At 42.1% G+C, this 26,132-nt stretch overlaps 1 protein-coding gene across 1 annotated transcript in view; it reads left to right on the top strand.

Annotated features, from left to right (window-relative positions):
- The window catches only part of LOC134435980 (zinc-binding protein A33-like), a 78,748-nt gene that overhangs the window by 11,940 nt on the left and 40,676 nt on the right, over window positions 1-26,132 (top strand). The window contains exons 4-6 of the mRNA XM_063185010.1: window positions 14,153-14,383; window positions 17,162-17,184; window positions 17,272-17,390. Of these exons, the coding sequence (XP_063041080.1) occupies window positions 14,153-14,383; window positions 17,162-17,184; window positions 17,272-17,390 (373 nt within the window). The remainder of the gene's footprint in view (window positions 1-14,152; window positions 14,384-17,161; window positions 17,185-17,271; window positions 17,391-26,132) is intronic.

Raw genomic sequence — 26,132 nt, 5'->3', positions numbered from 1 at the left:
GGTAGATGCCTCAGAGACTGGCGTAGGAGCAGTCCTGTCTCAGAGAAACCCCCAGGACCAGAAGATGCACCCCTGTGCATACTTCTCAAGACGCCTCACCCCAGTTGAGAGTCGGTACGATGTGGGTGACAGAGAATTGCTGGCAGTCAAACTTGCTCTCGAAGAATGGCGTCATTGGTTAGAGGGGGCAATACATCCGTTCATGGTCTGGACAGATCATAAAAATCTTGAATATATCCGTGGCGCTCGCAGACTCAACCCTCGTCAAGCAAGGTGGGCACTTTTCTTTACAAGATTCCATTTCACTCTTTCTTATAGACCTGGATCAAAAAATGTAAAACCCGATGCCCTCTCTCGCCAGTTTTCACCTGACCATTCTCCTGTAACTCACGACTCTATTCTCCCTGAGGCATGTGTGATAGCCCCTGTCCGCTGGGTTCTGATGGAACAGGTGCGAGATGGCCACCAGCTGGAACAACCACCACCCGACACGCCAGACTCCAAAACCTTTGTCCCATCTGCCCAAAGACCCCTGGTGCTTGAGTGGGGGCATAATGCACGTGTTGCAGGCCACCCGGGACGCCAACGTACCATGGAACTCATTGATCGTACATTCTGGTGGCCCACCATGAAAGATGATGTAAATGAATATGTATCTGCCTGCCCTGTCTGTCTCGCTAACAAGGTTGACAATCAACGCCCTCAAGGCCTCCTTCAACCCCTGCCTATAGCCCGGCGGCCATGGTCCCATGTTTCACTTGATTTCGTAACTGGGCTGCCCACCTCTAATGGCTTCAATACTGTGTTGGTGGTTGTTGATCGCTTTTCTAAGATGTCTCGCTTTGTCCCCCTACAGAAACTTCCAACTGCCCGGCAGACAGCTGACACTGTCATGAAGGAGATTGTCCGCTACTATGGACCGCCGGAGGAAATCCTCTCGGATAGAGGCCCACAATTTATTGCGCGGTTCTGGAAGTCTTTCTGGCAACTCATGGGGGTAACTATTCGCCTCACATCAGGTTACCACCCTCAGAGTAATGGTCAAACCGAGCGAGTCAATCAGGAATTAGAGAAATACCTCCGCTGCTACTGCTCTACTAATCCCACCACATGGGCCAGCCACTTAATGTGGGCAGAAATAGCGCATAATCAACTAACCTCCTCGTCCACTGGATTGTCTCCATTTGAAATTGTTACAGGTTACCCACCTGCTTTCCTCCCAGAGTCAACTACAGATGGTCCAGTGCCTTCTGCTAACGCCTCTGTTCAACGCCTCCATCGTCTATGGAAGAGAGCTCGCCAGAACCTCCAGAGGGCCTCCAAACAACACAAGCGCCAGGCTGACCGGAGAAGAAGGGTGGCAGTGGTCTACCGCCCAGGCGACAGAGTCTGGGTTTCCACAAAGGGCCTGCCAATACAAACAGAGTCCAGAAAACTCTCTCCGAGGTATGTTGGCCCATTCAGAATTTCACGGAGAGTGAACCCTGTGGCTTACCTGTTGAATATTCCTCGCTCAATGAGATGCAGCCCTGTCTTTCATGTTTCCCTGCTCCGCAAGGCTATTTTCTCTCCTCTGTCTCCAGTATCCCAGACGCCACCAGCTCCAAGGATGATTGATGGTGCTCCCTCATACACCGTCCGACGGCTTCTGGATGTCCGGCGTAGGGGGCGATCGTTGGAGTTTCTGGTGGACTGGCAGGGCTATGGACCTGACGAGCGTTCGTGGGTGGCCAAGAAGGACATCCTGGACAAGTCTCTCATCTCTGAGTTCTACGACACACGTCCTGATCTTCCTGGCCCGTCAGGTGCCGGGCCTCGTGGGGGGGCTCCTGTCACAATCCCACCGAACACATGCCCTCCTGAACAGCGGAGGGCGCACATGAGTCAACGAGTGACACGCTCAGCCCACAGGAAGTGACGGCCATCTTTAAATTGTCTTGAGAATTGTTTGTCACTGTTCATGCATGTGCTCATGTTTGCTGAAACCCCTGTGCCTTTGTCTTTGCTTTGGAACTGGACTGTGCTCTCTGGCCAATCTTAAAGACTCTTTCTGTGAAGCTGCCTCCTTGAACATCTCTCTTGGTCACGGTACTGTGTCTGCCCAACTCTTTGTGCTGTTGCTCTGCCATTATTGGAATTCATTGTCACGCTGCCTAATTTCTGTACTTGGATCTTGGACTGCCTAAATACTGATTACTGGACTGTGTTTATGAAGATTATTGATCATTGAAGACTTCCTAAGTTTTGTATTTACCAAGCTGTGATTTCATGCGTGACCTCCTGAGTTTTGTATTCTACCCAAGTCCTTTGTTGATGAATTGAAGATTTTTGTTGAAGTAAAGAACCTGAACCACATCTGCAACTGTGCTCTTATTTCCAGTCTGACAAGTATATTTAAAAGCTGAGCAGAGAGATCTCATCTCTTTCAGAATCAATCAGAGCCATAGAAGAGCAGATGGAAGCTGATGATGTCACTTTCCTGCAGGTAGGTTACACTCCGTCTTTAGACAATTAGATCATTATTGTGCCTTCGCCTGCCGGAAGGTACCTTGGGTTGTCTGACTGTGTGTGAGTCTGTACATCTGTCATATAATTATTTTTTTGTTTGTAATGAATTATACACACTTTTATGAAACTACTGCATTAGAATCAGTGCTTTGGCATTTTAAAACAGGTATACAATGAGATGTCCTGAATCATAAAATCTATAGTATCTTTTATTTCTGAACCTCCCATCAGATATTACCAGTAACCTTTTCACTCTTTGTTTGTCAATCAGTTACTGTGGTGAAAAAAGAAATCAAAAGATAGTGTCACAGACTGAGAATATTGAAGGATAATACATAATACACATACGTGTGCATGCATGGATCTATGTCATTGCTTGTCTGCATAAGTAGCCTACGTGGCGCGGTGTGTTGACAAGCATGGTATTGATGAATGCAATTCACAAAATTAATAAAATAGATCAATGCAAAACAAGGTGGTTTTAACAATATTCTATTTCTTTCCAGAACTACAAGAGCACAGTGAAAAGGTGAGTGATGTGCCTCCTGTCTCTCTCTTGTCTGTGGTTCTGAACCCAAACCCACACAGCAGCACTGACTCCTGAATGTTATTCCAGAGCCCAGTGTACACTGCAGAATACAGAGAAGCTTTCAGAAGCTCTAATCAATGTGGCAAAGCACCTGGGGAACTTGAAGTTCAGAGTCTGGGAGAAAATGCAGGAGATTGTTCAATTCAGTAAGTAGTACACACACACACACACACACCAGTGACGTGCAGTGAAGGGTATGGTAGGGTAGGCAGTAAATATAGAATATATATATATTTATATATATATATTAACGGTGGGTTCGGTCCTCCCCCAGAAAAAAATGTATTTCTTAGATGCAATTTCCTGCATTTTAACCAAATCTGGAGAGTCACTATCAGCTAAAAACTTTTACAAAAGACTAAAAACTTTGAACAAATAGTCCCCTTTCATGCAGATCTGAAATGTAACGTGTGTGTGTGTGTGTGTGTGTGTGTGTGTGTGTGTGTGTGTGTGTGTGTGTGTGTGTGTGTGTGTGTGTGTGTGTGTGTGTGTGTGTGTGTGAGAGAGGGGGGCCTTATGCCACAAGGTATGGTTTGAATAGGCAAATAGGCCTATTCACATAAACATGTTGATATGGTCTTTAATGTGCATTAGTAGGCCTATGTTTCTCTAAATACTGTAAATATAAAGTAGGCTATAAGATGCCATCAGTGCTTAACCACCACAGCTCTAATAACTAAATAAGTAAATAGGCTACACTATTTAGACATTTGGACATTGTCAGTAGACCTAAATCTGAAACAATAAGTGAAAACATAATTTCAATTTCTTGAAAAGGCCAGCTACACTTATTTGTTTTGCCAAATTGCCAAATTAGCTCCAGGACCCATACTTTGTACACCTTTAAGGACCTGTAGGCCTACATTTTACAATAATAATTTAGAAAGCTACAACATTTTGGGGGAAAAGCTTTAACTTTTGGCTTTAGCAGTTGATTTTGTTGCTCTTCTGTTTATTCTGTTGCAAATGCCAGGGTGTTTCACATGGATGGAGGGTGGCACAGTGTAGCCTACTTTTGAAGATAAAATGTCTAGTTCACCAACTGTGAATCACACCATAGCATGTGAGGGGGAAACGATTTACATTTAGCAATAAACCAACCTAGGTAACAGCTCCTGCTTCACTGCCGCGTTTTGTGCTGATAATCAAACACTCACAGACAAGAAGGAAAGTAGGCAAGGGGGCGGATTGCTTGCAAACATGACCCGTGCATTCAGACAGTATCGAGTAAACCAACGAAACCACTTCTGAGACTCATTCTTGTGCGTGATAGTATTCTCAAACACTTCAGCTACGGTTGTGCAAGGTGTTTCAAATTAAGTCAATTTGTGAGTGCGGAAGCACTCCGAGAAACCATCCCCAGTCAATCGTCCTGTTCCACGTTGATCTCGACTCGCACACCGCGCACTTCAAAAGAACGCAGCTGCACTTGCTAACAGGCTCCACACAACTCACGCATTGCGTAGTCATCATCATAATAAATTAGGGAAATGGAGTCATGTCGTACGCTCAAAAAACAATCTCGCGTCCATAACACACACACGGTCTTAATGTCCACCACCGCACAACCAATCTTCAATGTCAACACTGACAAACGGTGACAACAAAAGGCACCACGAAAAAACTTGAGCATGTTCATGTTAAAAGGCTACCCGCAGCATAATAATTAGATGAATCTTACCTTAAAGCAGAATCACAAGTAGGCTGTGTTTTTCATGCAAGCTAGTTCCATTAAAAGCCCGGGGTGGTTGACATGATGAAGACATTTTGTCCCAGTGCAAACTACTTGAAGCTGCTACCCATCTGATGTTGAATATTTCCACAATGCAGCGATTGCAAACGGCTCAGCTGTCTGTCACTTGAACCGTCTTTCTTGCTACTTCTCGGCATTTTTTAAAATAATAAAGACAAAAAGCCAAAGACTGCCATGTTTTCTTTCCGATACGGCTAGAGATTTGAACAAGCCTTGCCTTGCTAGTTGTTGCTATCATAGCTGCCTGTAGGGCAGAAATTGGCTACTACCTGAATTGTAACAATTTTTCATTTTGGGCGCTGTGATTGGCTCACATACTCCCGCCACAGAGTAAAGGCTCTGCTTTTAGTCCCATTGACAAGCTATGTGACAACTTAATACGCATGCGCAAACTTCTACATTGACAGCATTGAAGGCAGGGTAGGCAGAGGAAAAGCGAGCCTTACCGGGCTGCCTGGCTGCATTCGAAAGCTCTGCTTTCAGCCTGTCTCTGCTACCAGCCGGGACTGCGCGTTGCCACAGCAACCTGCCCAAGCCTGAGCGCTTTGCTTCGTGCGATTACTTAGGTTTTTGGATCGTTGTCCTGTGTATACTGTACTTTAAACAGCTCATAATTTATGCTGAATCAATGTTATTGTTGTGTAGGCCTATGTGAACTCTGAAGAATATTTTTTTAAACACGTGTTAGTTTTTATTTTTAAGACATTTATCCCAGGGTAGGCACTGCCTACCCTGCCTACCCTGACCGCACGTCTCTGACACACACACACACACACACACACACACACACACACACAAAGTTCTATGTCGTCCTGAACGTGCCTTTATTGTTCAGCTTCTGTGTGTTTTCTTCCTCTCTGCAGCTCCTGTTACTCTGGACCCCAACACTGCACACCCACGACTCATCCTGTCTGAGGATCTGACCAGTGTGAGGCTTGGTGATGAGGAACAGCAGCTGCCTGATAATCCAGAGAGATTTGATCTGTGTCGCTGTGTCCTGGGCTCTGAGGGCTTTAACTCAGGGACACACTGCTGGGATGTGGAGGTTGGGGACAACACATGGTGGGGTGTGGGTGTGATGGCAGAGTCTCTCCAGAGGAAGGGAGACTTCACATCCTTGAGTGGGCAGTGGTTTGTGTATTATTATGATGGTAAATATGAAACGCATGCCTCAGACCCCACTCTTCTCAGAGTGAAGCAGAAACTCCAGAGGATCAGAGTGCAGCTGGACTGGGACAGAGGAAAGCTGTCATTCTCTGACCCCGATAATAACACTCATTTACACACCTTCACACACACTTTCACTGAGAGAGTGTTTCCCTATTTGAATGCTGATCGTCATGCCCGTCCTCTGAGGATGCTACCAGTGAAGACCTCTATAAAAGTAGAGCAGCACAAATAGACAAATTGAGCTGTGTGTGTGTGTGTGTGTGTGTGTGTGCATTCGTACATGCGTGCATGCGGGCGTGGGTGCGTGCGTGTGTGCATTCATATGGCATGCATGTGTGCACCTTTCCTTGCATATGTGTGTGTGCGCGTGTATTGATGCAAGACCAGTGCTGTGCTATTGTCATATTGTACTGTATGTTAGAGTCCTTTTTATTTGTCCATAATGCCATACCAGTCAAGACCACCAATCCATCCAGGGTCAGGAATTAGTGAGGCCTTACAGGCCAAATTAACATTTTGTGATGGCATGAATTTATTTGACTTTGTGTTAAAACTGTGTCTTCATTACACTTTGTCTTTAATTTCTCTTTCTAATGGTGTGTATAATAGTGGTAGAGTGGTGTGTGTGTGTGTGTGTGTGTGTGTGTGTGTGTGTGTGTGTGTGTGTGTGTGTGTGTGTGTCCTCTGGGAGCATGTACTGTCTACAACCTGCTGCTCTCCTCATTGAGTTGTGAAGAACTGACACTACACATTAATATTAGTCTAAACAGTACTAGTGTTCCCCCTCATTGTATTAAAAGGTTTGGGTATGCCTTTGGGAAAATCATTACATCAGTTTTTCTTTTGTTGATCTTCATATTCACATAAGAAATTTGTTAACAGTGCTATTAATAAAACCTACTATTTGCTTCCAAACTCTTGCTATTGTCATTCTGTATTTCCTTGAAACGTGCAACTGGAGGCCAATTCACTCAACCAAAAAAAAATCTTCAGTACGGGTCTCTGCATACATTTGATACATTCATTCATTTTCGGTTTTAGAGAGGCATTTTTTTGAAAAGGTGTGTTGAATCTGTGCAGATTGAGAAAGCATCGATAGTTTGAAATAGTTGCAAAAATGTTTTACAGTGTTCATTATATTTTTTTAAATAAAAATAAAGCCTAATGGAAATCCCATGTTTGAAGGCAAAATAGGTTTTGCTTGTGACCTAGGGATGCAAGGCAAAGTTTTACTCAATATCTCACCAAAGTACAATTCAAAGGACATTTTCTCATTTGCAATAGGGATGTTGAATGGGTAAAGTCCCCAAAAAGTTCTGCCTATGTTGACTATGAGGAAACTTTATCGTTTTCCTCATGGCAGTGGGGCATCAGTGAAGCATGAGGACGCGAGCAAGAGGAGAGAGCGGGAGGTCTGATAATGACCCCTTGTTGGGTGTGTCCTGACTCCTGCCTGCAAATAAAGTCAGTACCGCATGTATCCAGCAGATGGCAGCAGCAGAGCAAGGACTAGAGTAGAGTAGAGTAGAGTAGAGTAGAGTATAATGTATTACACGCACGTAAGCTGAGACACACACATGCAGAGGCACACAGGCCTGCACACCCATATGGCACATTCAAAGAAACATAATATTAGACACAGTCACATGCTGAAACCCTGACACACACATAGAGACCATTCAGTTCAGTGTTCAGTTCAGTGTTCAGCTCATGTGTGTTACTGTCATTCACATCACAATTCCACACCACTCATACTGCCCACACCAGTCAGAACTAAAGTTCTTACCTACCACCTACGGTCATACCAGGCTCTGCACTGTTCTGTATGTGACTATTTGTTACCCAGATAAACCTGCTGACATCCACATTGTTGTCATGGTACGCAGAAAAAAAACAAGTATTGTTCAGTTCGCATCGCAAACAACTGCCCAGGTGAAAAACCCATATACTTAAAGTGTACTTTTTTTGACCGTAGTTAGTACAAAGTGTACTATTTTCGGCGATTTAAAGTGCGCTTCATTGCACTATTAGTGCTGAAGCCACTGTTGGGAAAGTTACTCAAAAACTGTAATGCACTACTTATTACAAGTTACTGTCATTTAAAAGTAATGCCTTACATTACAACATTACTTTTTTAAAAAGTAAGGCATTACACTACTTTTGCATTACTTTTAGTTACTTTAGCCAAAATGACTGGAAATAAGGATTTGGCAATCTACAGTGCAAATCTATGAGGTGGCATGACTTTCACCTGCCATCCACAAGTCGTTTTGGAAGCCTGCAGACTGAAAACCAAAATTTTCAGGAATTGCGTCTTACCCACATAGGCTACAATAAGGACTAAGAAAAATAAAAGTTTGGTTCCGGTTGGTTGTCAGGTTTTTTTTTTTTATTTCCAATTTTTTTTTCAATTTCTTTTTTTTTTATGTCCAACCCCCCAACCCCCCACATGCGCCAGATTTTTGTCATAGACGTTTTTGAACAATGCCAAGGACGATAGTGGAGTTGAGGCTTGATAAGTAGGCCTACAGCTGAAGCTACAATGAAATATAATAAGCATTAATGAGCCAAGAGGCCTATAATATTTTATTTCAAATGGATTTATTTCAATTTTAGTAATGTTTAGTTGAACAAAAGTGAGGGGGATGCAACGTAGGCTACTCATCCCCCCGTCGAACACCCTGCCGTGTCCCTGTCTCGTGCGAATGGGATGCATCCCCTCCTTTCCTGACTAATTTGGTGGTGCTATGGCACCTCTTCAAATCGTCAAATTGTTTGTAGGCTACTGTTTTTCGACGTGGAAAGCGGTTTGGGTTTCAAGTACAGTGTGCATTTAACTTTATATTTTCAATGGAGTCAAAGCAGTGGGCATATACCCATCTTGAAAACGAGCAAGCTGGATCTTGGATCGGTCATCCTTTGTCAGCCTGCCATTTCGAGAGACGAAGCGTGAAAGAGGAAGCAATGTTCTGCGTGAAACTTTAAAATCTCTGCACGGACGTAGGCTATCGTAGGCCATAGCTGATCTTGCGGTGATCCGCGAACACCGTATAAAGAAAAAAAAATACCCACACAAAATTTAGGTGAAAAAAATGCGTTGTAATGTGCAAGTTACTTGCATTGTAACGAGGACATATTACCGATTTTCCCCCCTGTAATCAGTTACATTACTGCGTTACTCAAAAATGTAATGCATTACAGTAATTAGTTACTTTTGTAACGAGTTACTCCCAACACTGGCTGAAGCACTACTAAAGCAGTACTTCAGCACACTTGCAGCACACTGAGGATGCTAAATTGGCACCGCTTTTGGACAACTTTAAGTGCACTACAAGCATACTTTTGAAAGTATGCTCCAAACACGCTTTTCATGCATTCGTATGGCATTAAGAGTGTGCTTGAGTACATTTCTATAACATTTTATTGTTACTAGAAGTACAATAAAAGTATATTAACTTCATGCTTCTTTGGACTACATTGGAACATTTTAAGTATGTAAAAAGTAGGCCTATATCATATTAAGTATTGTAAATATATAACATGTATGCTTGAAGTATATTTACAGTACACTCCCAAGTACATGAAATAATATAAATGTAATACTACAATCCATGCTGGTCCTCAAAGCTTGTACAGTACACACAGCCACATGTCACAGTAGTGATACAGTATGCATGCCCAGGGCTGTAGTCAAGTCCACCTTTGTAGAGTCCAAGACAAGTCCAAGACCAGTACTAGTCAAGTCCGAGACAAGTCCGAGTCCAAAGAGGTTCGAGTCCGAGACAAGACCGAGTCCAAAAAGATTAGAGTCCAAGTCAAGTCCGAGTCACATGTTGGTCAGTGTTTAACAATGAAAAGATGAATGTCAATAGTGTGAACCTTAGAAGATAACCTATATGGCATGAATGTGAAGACAAACTGGTTTGTTATTGGATTTCAAGCTCCACTTTACAATCTATAATGGCCAGTGTTATAAACAAAACTTAATGACAGACCCGGCGAGTCCAAAAGCCTAATTTGGCAAGACCATTGTCCGAGTCCAAGACAAGTCCGAGTCCAAACAATACCGAGTTCGAGACAAGTCCAAGTCCATAAAAAAACGGACTTGAGACCGGACTCGGGCACTACAGCCCTGTGCATGCCTAGCACAACTGACATTTACAATCATTGCATTGTTACAGAGATTTCAGATACACATTTCACTTTATTTCAATCTTGTTCCACCTTCCTGCAGTTGATCACTTGAATTGATCACTAATGGTAACCTTTTATTCTTTGTTTGAACAACTAGTTCCAACTTACCTCCCACCATGATATCCTGGGAAGTGTGAGCCTATATATACCAGAACATATACATGACCATCATAATGACGGTGGGAACATGGTCATTTTTTGTGTACCACTTTAAAAATGTAAAACTCCTACAATAAACACAGAATATAACAATGAGTAATATTTTCATGCAAACCAAAAATATTCCTTCAAGATAAATGGCTTTCTGTTTGAGAAATCTAGCTCTAAGAAGTGCATTGCATGATGTGACATGCATGATGGTGCATGATGGGTAAATGCACTTTGTGTAAGCACACTTTGAAGATATTTGGGTGAAGTACAATCATGGTGCACTTAGAAAAAGTGTACTTGCAATATGTTAAAGCGATTTACTTCAAAGCGCACTATAGAAAATCACACTTCGAAGACATTTGGGTGAAGTGTAATCATATTGCATTGTAAAAAAGTACAATTGCAATATGTTATTAAAAAATACACTTTTAGTAAGTTCACTATTAGAACACTATTAGTATATTCCTCTAAATACACTTTAGCCAAACATCTTCGAAGTCCACTTGAAGTATGGTTCGCTAAGTGTACTTTCTTTGAGAGCAACTTAATTACATCTAATTTTAAGTACACTTTAAATAAGCATATTGTAAACATACTTTTTCTTAGCACAAAAAGCACGAGTGCACTTTTAACATGCTAAGTACACTTCAGTCATGCTTTTATTGTACTAAATTGAACCACTTTTTCACCTGGGTGTCCAGTCATGCACACTCAGACTTTCGGTTCGAGATGATGTGCAGGAACGGGCACGTCACGGTTCTATGTCGGCCTGAACGCCTTTATTGTTCGGCTTCTGTGTGTTTTCTTCCTCTCTGCAGCTCCTGTTACTCTGGACCCCAACACTGCACACCCACAACTCATCCTGTCTGAGGATCTGACCAGTGTGAGGCGTGGTGATGCGAAACAGCAGCTTCCTGATAACCCACAGAGATTTGATGAGTATTGCTGTCTCCTGGGCTCTGAGGGCTTTAACTCAGGGACACACTGCTGGGATGTGGAGGTTGGGGACAACACTTCATGGATTGTAGGTGTGATGGCAGAGTCTCTCCAGAGGAATGGAGACTTCACATCCTTGAGTGGGCGGTGGTATGCGTTTTATCATGATGGTAAATATGGAGTGTGTGCCCCACCACAGCCCTCCACTCTTCACATAGTGAAGAAGAAACTCCAGAGGATCAGAGTGCAGCTGGACTGGGACAAGGGAAAGCGGACTTTCTCTGACCCTGATAATAACACACATTTACACACCTTCACCCGCACTTTCACTGAGAGAGTGTTTCAATATTTTGGTACTGGTTGTAATTCCCGTCCTCTGAGGATGCTACCAGTGAAGAACTTGATAAGAGTAGAGCAGCACAGATAGAGCGGTGTGTGTGTGTGTGTGTGTGTGTGTGTGTGTGTGTGTGTGTGTGTGTGTGTGTGTGTGTGTGTGTGTGTGTGTGTGTGTGTGTGTGTGTGTGTGTGTGTGTGTGTGTGTGTGTGTGTGTGTGTGTGTTTGTGTGTGTGTGTGTGAGAGAGAGAGAGAGAGAGAGAGAGAGAGAGAGAGAGAGAGAGAGAGAGAGAGACAGAGAGAGAGAGAGAGAGAGAAAGAGAGCGAGAAAGAGAAAGAGAGCGAGAGAGAGAGAGAGAGAGAGAGAGAGAGAGAATGCACAGCACTAACAAATTATTTGCTGATGCAAGACTTGTGCTGATATGGTCTTCCTGTGTCATGTTACAGTCCTTGACCACCAATACAGGGTCAGACATTACTGAGACCTTATGACCATTTTTTAATGACTGGAATGTAGTTGGTTCATAAAGAAATGTTTTGTTAAAATAACACTTTTCATCTCATTAACACCTTTCTCTTGTCTACTGGTGTCTAGAATAGTAGTAGTACTATAGAGTAAAGGGTGTGTGTCCTCTGGGAGCATGTACTGGCCCAACCTGCTGCTCTCCTCATAGGGGTACAAGTCCAAATATTAGTCTAAACAGTGCTAGTCTTCCCCACATGGCATATAAACATTTGGGTACGTCTTTGGAGAAATCATTACATCATTTTATATTTCATTGAGCTTTTGAAGCAGCATCTCCATTTGGATATGAGAAACATGTTATAAATGAAACAGTGCCATTAATAAAGATTACTATTTGTATTCAAACAAGTCTCCCTGTTGTCATTTTGTCTTTCCTTGAGATCTGTGACTCGAGGACAATGTGACAATGTCACCCACATGTGCTACAAACTAACACAGTTTTCAGTATTATGAAGGTATTTTTGAAAAGGTGCGTTGAAGTAGTTCTAAAAAGGTGTAACAGCTGTCTGCAGATGTGGAGCTCAATGTTCAGGTTTGTTTTCATCCTTCTCACCCACATGTGCTCCACATCCCTCCAGTCCTTGGGTCTGTACTAAGGAGCTGGTTCAGGAGTAAATTAAGTTAAGTTAAGACGTAAATCATTTAATAGAAGAGCCTGGAGTCCTCTGGGTTCTAAAGACAATGAGGACTCCAGTCTCTTCTATTAGATGATTTACCTCTTAACTCAACCTTTTATTTTCAAAGATCTACTGTACTTTGTGACATTAGTGTGACAGTATTTTTCAACTGTGAATTTTAATTAATATCACATAATTATCTTTGAAACACTATTTTTTACAAAATGTCTATAGGTTTAATACCTTGTATATTATGTACTGTAGCTCAGTCATGTATTATTTCTTGTTGTGAAAATCCTCAGAAATGTGGAATGTCAAAATGGGGTCTTGTGACAACAAATGTTTGGAAACTTTAAGGAGATTGACAAAACCGTTAATCAGTTGCTTTGAAGGATTTGCTAATGTTACTGACCTACGTTAGCTTGGCTATCTCCTGCAGTGGAATACCAGACGGTACAGTGCCTGCTGCTTCTGCCTGTCTGAGTCCCTCCCTCTTCCCCTCTCCCTCTCCCTCCTTTGAGAATGAGGAAGTGAAGGCTGAGGTACAGAAGGCACTCGTAACACTTGAACAGGTGTGTGACACTTTTTACTTAAATAGTAATAGTAATAGTAATAATACATGTTTTCCTTTCGTTTAATGGCTTGCAGAATGAATGGAGGATGTTTTCATTAATGCATTGACAGTTAAAACTTTGAGATTGGTTGCTATTCCACCAAATCAAAAGTGAAAGTAAACGGGCTGCAACAGGTGTCGAGAGCTGGTGTATCCAGAGAATGTCCCTATTGCAGGAGGAAATGCTCAAAAGATTTTTTTCCACCCAACATGGCGTTAAGGAACCTGTGTGAGACCTTCCTACAGGAGAGGAGTCAGAGAGCTTCAGCAGGGTCTGAGGTGCTCTGCAGTCTGCACAGTGAGAAACTCAAGGCCTTCTGTCTAGATGATAAAGAAACTGTGTGCTGGGTTTGTCGAGACTCAAAGAAACATAAAAATCACAACTTCATTCCCATAGATGAAGCAGCACCTGTACGCAAGGTGATAAATTATTCATATTACATGGTGTTGTAACTTAATCCCTGTAATCATTTAGCAAATGTCATTTTGACATTATGTTGTGACCTTTATAGTGTTAATCCCTTTCAGGATGAGCTCAAGATCAAACTGCATCCCTTAAAGGAGAAGCTGAAGACATTTGAAGACGTTAAACTCCTCTGTGATCAAACAACAGCTCACATTAAGGTGAGACATGGATCAGTACAGGAAGAAATGTCATGTTGATTTGAGGGTTTACAGATAAAATGTAACTGAATAATTGTCATCACATTTCCGTTATGTGTCTTGTCTTATACAGTATGTGTCTAATTTGTTTGTTTGTAGACTCAAGTTCATAACACTGAGAAGCAGATCAAGGAGGAGTTTGAGAAGCTTCACCAGTTCCTACGAGATGAAGAAGCAGACAGGATATCTGCACTGAGGGAGGAAGAGGAGCAGAAGAGTCAGATGATGAAGGATAAGATTGAAAAGCTAAGCAGAGAGATCTCATCTCTTTCAGAATCAATCAGAGCCATAGAGGAGCAGATGGAAGCTGATGATGTCACGTTCCTGCAGGTAGGTCACTATCTGTCTTTATGCAGAAAGTACACTGGGTTGTCAGGCTGTGCGTGAGTGCAGGGTTTTTTGTTTGTAATGAATCACACACACTTGTATGAAACTATTGCATTAAATCAATGTTTTGGTATTTTAAATCAGGTATGAGATTTGCTGAATCAAATCATACAGTAGTAGGCTATGTTTTCTTTCTGAACCTCCCAACAGATTCTATCTTCCTTTTCACTCTTTGTTTGTCCATCAGTTACTGTGGTGAACAGAGCTGTTAGTAAAAAGAAAATAGCTTCACAGATACCTTCACAGATAGCTTCACAGACTTCGAATATTACAGGGTAATGCATACCGGTAATATGTGTTTATGCGTGTAAATCAAAAGATAGCTTCACAGACTGAGAACATAACAGGATAATACATAATACACATATACATACTGTATGTGTGTATGTGTGTATCTTTGTCAGGCACAGAGTGTTGAAAAGCATGGTATTGATGACTGCAGGGATTAAAGCAAAAAAAAGTAATCTGACTGAACTTTTTTACTGGTTAGGCACCCGATCGAGTATCACTCCGTAACCCTACGAAAACCAATGTAGCCAGGCTCTGCCCTCATGACGAAACATACATGCAAGGAATGGTGCCAGAGCCAGCGGCATAGGCAGACGGGGCAGTCGCCTAGAGCAGAATAGGCCTATGTCTTGAGGGCGCCAGTAATACCAAAAAGTGCCACAAAATCAGAACTTCAACCAACATAAATCTTTACACTTCACATGAACAATGAATATTCATTATACACTCAGTAGACCTATATAGACTCAGTATGAGTGTACCTCTAGGTACTAGATCAGATGTGCTCAATCAGATGTAGGCCTACAATGCTATGTTTACAGATGCCAATTTCTAAATACAAAAAAAAGGAAAGAGGGCGGGCAGGCCTAGGCCGCTCACCAGATTGACTAGAACTGGCCGAGAATGGAGGGATAATGGATACTGTATCAGACTGCAAAGATTGAACTGAAATTTGGGGCAGGTTTTGGTTATTTCCTCTTATTTCTACCCATTGTTTATGAATTGTTCACAACATCATGCAGAATGGATTCACAATGAATGCTGCTTCAAAATGGTAGCTGATCTCACAGAATTATTGACTTAGAATTGCAATGTGTTGATACAGTGAGTGATCCCATTGTGGGTTTTTTTTTTGTAGTAGTAGTAGGCTATATTTTGTCTTTCACATTAGAATGGGCAAACACTGTTCTGGTGAAAGCACTGGTGCGCATTGCTTGCAGTTGTATTTCTGACATTTAAAAAGCCCTGATCATAGCAATCAGAGGGAGAAAACTAGCTTTAATTATTTGTATGTTTTTCACCCTTCGGCCTTTTTCAGTATTCATCCTGTTACAAATAACTTGTTGACGTTTACAAACAGTAAAGTGCTGTATGTCTACCTCTGTGTTCTACCGTTTTGAAAACTACTGGCTACTTTTTTGCTTCTCGATGTGCGGTGCCAAGCACACGCTTAACATTGACTTAAAAAACGTCCCCGATTCTTCCTATGCGCACGTGTTCTACAAGCTGACAGGACGCAGCAGACACGACAGTCACAGACATACGTCTATCGTTTACAAAAGTAACACACTTTCCCAAGCTTATCGCGCAGCTTTCCACTCGAATCAAGGCAAATAACCCACCCATCAGTCCTGAGTGCGCAGTGCGCAAATAGGCTAACTGAACTCACGAAACGCATAGTCCGAGAAGATGGGCACAGACGTTGAGCCACTCAAAAACAAGCGCACACACAACTGTTGCTGCTGCACACTATTCCAGTTAGCAGAAATAGCGTCACACAGTAACCAGCCTGGAAAGTGAAACAAACGTCGAAACGGCATTTATCGACCATGAGTCCACCCATCAGAACACTGCTTCCCAGAACAAGACGTGGCATAAATTGGCTCTGCCAGGGATAGCCTATCCTTGACCCAAATGCAACCCATTTTTTTACTTATTTCTTGAATATATATATCGGCAACAACAAAGTTAATCTGCTGAGTACAGATGAGACTGTGAATTATCCGTTGTCAAAAAGACAACTAGCTCTACACGCAGCCAGTCAAACTCGCTAAATTTTGAGGATGAAACGCATGGTAGGCTATCCTAGTTAGCTGCCATAGTCGTCCCATTGGGGCTATGAATAATGCTAGTAAGAGTCACAATGCTTAAAAGGCAAACCCTTCATGAAAAGGACATCATACGCAGTCGAAGTAAACTATTCATTTTTTTTTTCTAAATATCTGCCACGGCAGGTGCAATGATATGGAAACGTCACTGCACTTTATACATTGTATTACAATTATTTTCTTTTCTGCCATCAGCAACAATTTTGGCTATTTATTTTTTTTAATCTCTCGCGTTGCGCTGCCACAGAATTGTTGACCGCTCGTGTACTTTTTTTTGGAACACGGAAGAACAGGGGATGACCCAAAACTAGGCTACTGATGAGTGAATGTTGTATCACATACATCCGTAGGCCTACACCAAACACACCTCTCGTCCCCTTCTCATGACCAGGAGTGCTCTCGATTTGAGTTCAGTTGGAAAGTAAAAATTGTAAATTAATTGACATAAATTATACGGACGGAAATCCGTCCAAACGAAAATCCAGTTGACGGAATTCCGTCGTAGCGACGGAAAACTTTAATCCCTGTAANTGTTATTCACAAAATGAACAAAATGAATAAACACAAAACAAGGTGGTTTTAACAATATTCTGTTTCTTTCCAGAACTACAAGAGCACAGTGAAAAGGTGAGTGATGTGCCTCCTGTCTCTCTCTTGTCTGTGATTCTGAACCCAAACCCACACAGCAGCACTGACTCCTGAATGTTATTCCAGAGCCCAGTGCACACTGCAGAATCCAGAGAAGCTTTCAGGAGCTCTGATCAATGTGGCAAAGCACTTGGGCAACTTGAAGTTCAGAGTCTGGGAGAAAATGCAGGAGATTGTTCAATTCAGTAAGTACACACACACACACACACACACACACACACACACACACACACACACACACACACACACACACATGCACGCACATGCACACACAGAGACACAGACACACACACACACACACACACACACACACACACACACACACACACGGTCACACACACACACACACACACACACACACACACACACACACACACACACACACACACACACACACACACACACACACACACACACACACACACACACACAAATATATAGTGTAAACCTACAAGCAAACATACAACTTGGTCAATCACATGCACACACATACACACCTCTGGACTCTCCTCTGCTCTCCTGTGAGACCACCTGACTCTACAGCACTTTCAGGAATACTACTGTTACATATGACTCTCTATACTACAATATCAGGAATATTACTGTTATATATGACTCTCTATACTACACTATCAGGAATATTACTGTTATATATGACTCTCTATACTACACTATCAGGAATACTACTCTTATATATGACGCTATACTACACTATCAGGAATACTACTGTTATGACTCTCTATACTACACTCTCAGGAATACTACTGTTATATATGACTCTCTCTACTATCAGGAATACTACTGTTATATGACTCTCTATACTACACTATCAGGAATACAACAGTTGACTCTCTGTACTACTGCACAATCTTCCCTCTGGACATTTATAATCTTTTAAAATCATTTCTGTACTACCACACACCACACTTTTAAGCCTGATTTATGCTTCAGACGCATAGCCTCTGCGTCCGTCAAATCTGTGGCTGAGCGCGACCATGCCCCCCACGCAGAGGCTCTGCACCTGAGCCAGTCACATTTCAAGAGCAAGAAAAAACTCTTGCACTGCTCAGATTGTTTGAGACAGCAGGCTATTTCATTCTGGGAGTAACATATGCACATGTCTTTGTGGCCCCTCAAAATATTCTTGTGCTAATTATCAATGTACACTATACAAATATAAAGGCATATAGGCCCTATTACTATAAATAAATATGATAACACTTTATTTTAGGGATACATCTATTAGCACTAATACATACAATATTAATGCCTGTGTAAGTAACTTGTAAGGCATGTACTAAGCAAAATAAGACAGTTGTTAAGCATGTATTCACAAATGTCTTGTTCATGCCCAATTAGGGATTTATTACTAATATAACGTTAGTAAGGACCAGTAAGCCTATATTTCTATTTAGTAGTAAGTAGTAAGTGGCAGAATACAATGTGTATAAGCTCCCGACACACTGTGTGAACAAACCCTGAACAGTGTGAAAACAGATGCGGAATAAGGGTCCCTATTCTAAAGTGATGCATTGCTCACCCCAGATGGCTTAGGGCCCCCACACTACCAAAGTCCCCCCTCGTTACCTAGGGCCCCCTCACCACCCAGGCCCGCACTACCTAGCGCCCCCATATCAGCAAAGTGTAAGGGTATATTAAATAATTCTTAAACCTTCCGTTAAGACATCCAGTTTTCTCTTGTTCAAGCTAATGAAGGTAAGGTAACAGGAGCTTTTATATAGTGTGACGGAGGTCATCTTGCACCTGTTCACCCCCCTCGGGGATCGAACCTGCATCCTCGTCAACTACAACGGTCTGGCAATGGGAGACACAGTACGATACTGCTGGGCCAAGAGACTAGTCTCTCGGCCCAACGGCACGAGACTGTATGAAGCTATCGGAGGGAGGTTTACCAACGTTCCACGCCAACTCTGTGCTAGTTAGCCTCCGTTACACTCTCCCCCTTAAACCTCACTCCCATCCGGGTCACGGCACCAGGTCATCTTGCACCTGTTCAACCCCCTCAGGGATAGAACCTGCATACTCGTCAACTACAACGGTCCAGCAATGGGAGACACAGTACGATACCGCTGGGCCAAGAGACTAGTCTCTCGGCCCAATGGCACGAGACTCTATGAAGCTATCGGAGGGAGGTTTACTGACGTTCCGCGCCAACTCTGTGCTAGTTAGCGTCCGTTACACTAGCAAGGATTGAACGTACACTTGTCAACGGCGGTGGGTTGGTGAGATCTAATTTTTTTCATGTACCACTGAGTTTTAATTGTAAAAACCCCCAAAATAAATGCAGAACATTAGAATATTAGTTTTGAAGCGAAAATAAACTATTCTTTTGTGATAATTAAGTTAATGTTTGAGAACATTAGCTTCAAGAAGTGCAGTGCATGATGGGTACGCAATCTAGGCCAACAGACAACATACCCAGCTCTGAGCCTACCTACGTCCTTAGCTCCTCCCCTCACTCGTGCAATGTAGTTGCTATCCAAACAATTTGCCATGTACGTAACAACACAACTTTTATCATTGCGGCATTGGCCATGCATTGGATTTCTGACTAAGGGCGTACCCACCATGCACTGCACTTCTTGGAGCTAAGTTTCTCACACATTAACTTATTTATTACAAAGGAACAGCTTAGTTTCGCTTCCAAACTATTTCTCATTGTTATATTCTGCATTTATTGTACGGTTTTTACATTTAAAACTAATTGGTGTATGAAAAAATGACATCTCACCACCCCACCGTCATTGAGAAGTTTACGTCCAATCCTTGCTATATAACCCTTCCTATTACACATTTCTACACTGAGTGAAATGAGTGAGATCTACATCTCTCATTAGACTGACGCAGGTTCAGAACAGTTGTTACACGGGGCTGGGCAGAGTGGGGGCCCTAGGTAGTGCGGGGGGCCCTCAGCAATCTGGGCTGAGCAATGCATCACTTTAGAATAGGGACCCTTATTCCACATCTGTTTTCACACTGTTCAGGGTTTGTTCACACAGTTTACCAGGAGCTTATACACATTGTATTTTGGCCCTTACTGCTTACTCATAAATAGAAATCTAGGTCTACTAGGTCCTTACTAAGGTTATATTGGTAATAAATCCCTTATTGTGCATGAACAAGACATTTGCGAATAAATGTCTAACAACTGTCTGATTTTGCTTAGTACATGCCTTGCAAGTTACTTACACAGGCATTAATATTGTATGTATTAGTGCTAATAGATGTATCCCTAAAATAAAGTGTTACCATATGTATACATATATTATTTATTTATTTATTTATATTATTTATAATTATATATATATTATTATATATATAATATATATATAAATATTTGCATCTACTTCTCTCTTCTTTTCCTCAAGACCTCCTCTCTCTTTACAGGATAAAATTCTTCCTGTATTTCCTTGTTCTGTCTTTACTTTCCACCCCTATCCACATGCTACAATCTTAATAAAGTTGAAAAGTAAATGTAACGCCGCATTATGTAATAACGGTGCAATATGTAATAATGTAACAAATTATTACATAATGTGGTGACAATCGCCGCATTGTGTAATAATTTACGCATTTCGTAATACATTTCTTGAACGCATTTCGTAATAACTTTTTTCTCATCTTGTAATAAATTATTACAAAATGCGAAATTTATTACGGAATGCGGCCGCAACTTTTTTTTTTGATGGAAATGTAATAAGATGGTGCATTATGTAATAATCTATATGGATATGTTTTTTCTGCACTTGGATTCAGTAGGCGCAGCACACACACATAGTCTCAGTGACATGGTATAGTCACTGCCCTCTCTCTCTCTCATTCTTCTCAGTTCTCAAACTGCTCGAGAGTCGCGAATGATGCGGTTAAAACCGTTAAGAAATAATTTCACAACTTGTTGCGTGCAACGAGTCCAACGAATGTCTCGCACTTTCTGCTACATTACACCAATTTACAGCGACATTAAATAGGCCAGGTCTAAACACTTCACGAGGTGGTGAAAACTAAATTAAATATCTAAATTAAATATCTTGGATAGCCTATATAGACCTAGGCCTAACTAGATTTGTTGCAATACAGATTCATTTTCTAGAGCCAGAAGTGTTCCGCTGGACTGACAAAACCGAACACGATCAAGTTTGCAACTTCTTTCCCTCGTGCGCTGTCCGTCAGCACCACCTGTCATTAGACGTCCGATTAGCTTTCATTACGTGCTGAGGGAAAAACTCCCGCCATTAGGCCTATGTGCTGTTGCACTGTTGTGAGGGATATCACCAAATAATTTAGATAAAAGTCAGAACATTATTTTGGCAATGAAAGGCACACAGGTGGCTGGAAGCTCAAGCAGTCTTCAGTCTGTTCATTTAAGCTTTTGGGTGCTCTTGGATATCGGGGATCAGTTCATGTAGAGAGAAGAGTTCATCCAGGCACTCCAAAATAAGGTGCCCAAACGATAAGTTACATTAAAAAGCCTTTAATGGTACTGGGCTGGGGTTACATTAAAAAGCCGACATGTTTCGACCTCACCAGGTCTTCATCATTGAAAAGAAAGGCCTCCCTTAAATAGTGACATCACCACATGTGACCCATTACGCACTACACACATTTGCGCACACCATAGAAAACAAAGATTAAAAATAGCCTGGGGTAATAAGTGATGCCACAGAAAAAATGACCAGAAGTACAAATAAAAATCACAAAAAAACAAGTAAAATCAATATCCTCATTTAGACCAGTATAGCGCATGGCATCCAGTTGGTGTATCCAAAAAGTCTGCCTCTGATTAGGCCTAAGTCTTTTTAGCCTGTCCCCACCCCTCGGAAGAGGTTTGATATGCTCGACGCCCTGTATGCGCAGCAGAGAATCATTTTTACCATGGTATTCATATGTTTCGCCATGGGATAGTCAAAATTGCCCACTCTGATACCATATTTATGTTCTGCTAGCCTATCTCGCATGCGCCTTTTTGTGCGCCCGATATAAAAGAACCCTTCAGCGCGGCGAGGACAAGTTAGGCGGTATATGACAAATGTAGAATTGCAATTAATGAAATCTCTCTGTCCATATTCATTCGTGGTTTTAGTATCCACAAATGATTTGGCTTGTGTAACATTTGGACAGTGGGGGCAGTTCATACATCTATGAACTGTCGTAACAAAAAAAGGACGGGACTGCTGCTGGCGATGATGTTTGTTTTTGGTCAATAACGTGTTGCGTTGTAGGGAGCGCGCTTCACTGTATGCGTTTTGGGTGGCTTCCTTGGAATATTCATTAACTAATATTCACTTTCTGGATTTGACGATATATAAAGACGCGGAGGGACAGCTGCACACCACCTTATTCAGAAAGGCGACCTCTCGGAACACCATTCTGAGAGCGGATTCATTCCATCCCCCGCATCTCATTAGAAATATTCCACACGGCCAATTCCAGAGATTAGGCGTATCTGTGATTTCGAAAATGATTTTCACGAGCAGGCCGAGCTGATGGAGAAAAGATTCAGTGATAGAGCCTATCACCCTAAAGCCATCCAAAACGCATACAGTGAAGCGCGCTCCCTTCAACGCAACACGTTATTGACCAAAAAGAAACATCATCGCCACCAGCAGTCTCGTCCTTTTTTTGTTTACGACATATAGTACACAAGCGACGCGGATCAGGCAAATTATTAAGAACAATTGGTCCATTATTGAAAGTGATGCGCAACTACGTGAGGTGTTCCCAGAACCACCCATGGTGTCTTTAAAGAGTGCACCCAGCCTAGGAGATAAATTAATGCGCTCTCACCTACAGGTGAAAAAGAGAGAAACCTGGCTGCGTAAACCTATTGGCACCTATAGATGTATGAACTGCCCTCACTGCCCAAATGTTACACAAGCCAAATCTTTTGTGGATACTAAAACCACGAGAGAATACGGACAGAGAGATTTCATTAATTGCAATTCTACATTTGTCATATACCGCCTAACTTGTCCTTGCGCTGAAGGGTTGTTTTATATCGGACGCACAAAAAGGCGCATGCGAGATAGGCTAGCAGAACATAAATACCTGTATGCTATCAGAGTGGGCAATTTTGACTATCCCATGGCGAAACATTTCAATGAATATACCATGGTAAAAATGATTCTCTGCTGCGCATACAGGGCGTCGAGCATATCAAACCTCTTCCGAGGGGTGGGGACAGGCTAAAAAGACTTAATCAGAGGCAGACTTTTTGGATACACCAACTGGATGCCATGCGCTATCCTGGTCTAAATGAGGATATTGATTTTACTTGTTTTTTGTGATGCTTATTTGTACTTCTGGTCATTTTTTTCTGTGGCATCACTTATTACCCCAGGCTATTTTTAATCTTTGTTTTCTCTGGTGTGCGCAAATGTGTTTAGTGCGTAATGGGTCACATGTGGTGATGTCACTATTTAAGGGAGGCCTTTCTTTTCAATGGTGAACGTAGCCCTGATGAAGACCTGGTGAGGTCGAAACATGTCGGCTTTTTAATGTAACCCCAGCCCAGTACCATTAAAGGCTTTTTAATGTAACTTCCCGTTTGGACACCTTATTTTGGAGTGCCTGGATGAACTCTTCTCTCTACATGAACTGATCCCCGATATCCAAGAGCACCCAAAAACTTAAATGAACAGACTGAACAGATTGCCAAAATAATGTTCTGACTTTTATCTAAATTATTTGGTGATATCCCTCACAACAGTGCAACAGCACATGGGCCTAATGGCGAGAGTTTTTCCCTCAGCACGTAATGAAAGCTAATCGGACGTCTGATGACAGGTGGTGCTGACGGACAGCGCATGAGGGAAAGAAGTTGCAAACTTGATCGTGTTCGGTTTCGTCAGTCCAACGGAACACTTCTGGCTATAGAAAATGAATCTGTATTGCAACAAATCTAGTTAGGCCTAGGTCTATATACAGTGCCCTCCATAATTATTGGCACCCCTGGTTGAGATGTGTTTTTTAGCTTCCAATTATTTAATTTTTTTTTCTAAATAATATGGGACCTTAATGGAAAAAAAGAGAAAAATCCAACCTTCAATACAAGTGCATTTATTCAGTGGGGAAAAAATCCCACATAAAGAAATAATTATTTGACATCAAATAATGTGTGTCACAATTATTAGCACCCCTGGTGTTAATATTTTGTACAACCCCCTTTTGCCAACAAAACAGCACCTAATCTTCTCCTATAATGTTTCACAAGATGGGAAAAGACAGAAAGAGGGATCTTCAGCCATTCCTCTTTGCAGAATCTCTCTAAATCATCCAGAGACCTGGGGTCCTCTCCTCTGTACTCTCCTCTTCAGCTCACCCCACAGGTTCTCAATGGGGTTGAGGTCAGGGGACTGAGATGGCCATGGGAGGAGCTTGATTTTGTGTCTGGTGAACCATTTCTGTGTAGATTTTGCCATATGTTTAGGGTCATTGTCTTGCTGAAAGACCCAGTGACGACCCAGCTTCAGCTTTCGGGCAGAGGGCAACAGATTTTGATTTAAAATGTCCCTGGTATTTCAAAGCATTCATGATGCCATGCACCCTAACAAGGTTCCCAGGGCCTTTGGAAGCGAAACAGCCCCACAGCATCACTGACCCACCCCCATACTTCACAGTGGGTATGAGGTGCTTTTCAGCATGCGCATCTTTCGTGGTACGCCAGACCCACTTAGAGTGTTTGTTGCCAAAAAGCTCAAATCTTGGTCTCATCTGACCAAAAGCACACGGTCCCAGTTGAAGCCCCAATACCGTTTGGCGAACTCCAGACGCTTGCGTTTATGATTGTGAGTGAGGAAAGGTTTTCTCCGTGCATGCCTCCCAAACAGAGTTGGCGTGTAGACAGCGCCTGATGGTTGATTTGGAGACTTTGTGACCGCAGGATGCTACCAATTGTTGTAATTCTGTAACAGTGAGTTTGGAGATCTTTTAATTTCTCTTACCATCCTCCTCACTGTGCGTGGTGGCAAAATAAACTTGGGTCCTCGTCCAGGCTTGTTTACCACTGTTCCAGTTGTTTTGAACTTCTTAATTATTCCTCTCACAGTGGATATGGGCAGCTGCAGTTGAGTGGCAATCTTCTCCTGTGAAGGTCGACGCACATCTGCCTCACTTGTATGCTGTGTTCCTTTGTCTTTCCCATGTTTAAGAGTGGATAAGAGAAATGGCCTCGGTGTCACGTCATATTTATACCCCAGGGAAACAGGAAGTGATGAATTACTAATTAAATGTTCCTACATACTCTGGTAAACTTTGTAAACTACTGTAGAAATGACAGAAATGCTTCAATTATATTTATTTCCTGGGAATTGTTAAGGGTGCCAATAATTGTGGAACAGGTGATTTAATGAAAAAGAATTATTTTTTAGTCAGGGATTTTTTTATTTTCTTAAAATTCATTTGAGTTGAAGGCTACATTTTTCTACAATTTTCAGTGTGACAGTATTCTTCTGAATTTATTTTAAGGCTTTTAACACATCTCAACCAGGGGTGCCAATAATTATGGAGGGCACTGTAGGCTATTCAAGATATTTAATTTAGACAGAATCCTTTCAAGCCGTGCAGCATCAACGTGGTCATATAGCCTACTGTCTGCACTTGTTCCGTTGCCTGCTTCATAGCAGAGAAGGAATGGCTTGCTGTTGTTGAGGATTTGTAACGTGGATTATCGAAAACTGAAGACTTGATTTCTTTTATTGATACCTTTTTGTTTGGTATAATTACGGACAATGGCAAATAAACTGATTTTTGTGACGTTCGGACATTTTTGGAAGGAATATAATCGAATTAGTCCCGCCGCTTGGGTTATTGTTTTTCGCGTGCATGTGGATGAGCATAGGCTATTGAATTTGATTGCAGCCTAATAGGCCTACTGAACAGTGGACTGAAATTGAAAATATGACAAAGAG

The sequence above is a fragment of the Engraulis encrasicolus genome, chromosome 20 (genome assembly GCF_034702125.1).
Source record: "Engraulis encrasicolus isolate BLACKSEA-1 chromosome 20, IST_EnEncr_1.0, whole genome shotgun sequence".
Classification (NCBI taxonomy): domain Eukaryota; kingdom Metazoa; phylum Chordata; class Actinopteri; order Clupeiformes; family Engraulidae; genus Engraulis; species Engraulis encrasicolus.
The sequence above is the reverse complement of the archived record's forward strand: the minus strand, read 5'-3'. Positions and strand labels throughout refer to the sequence as shown.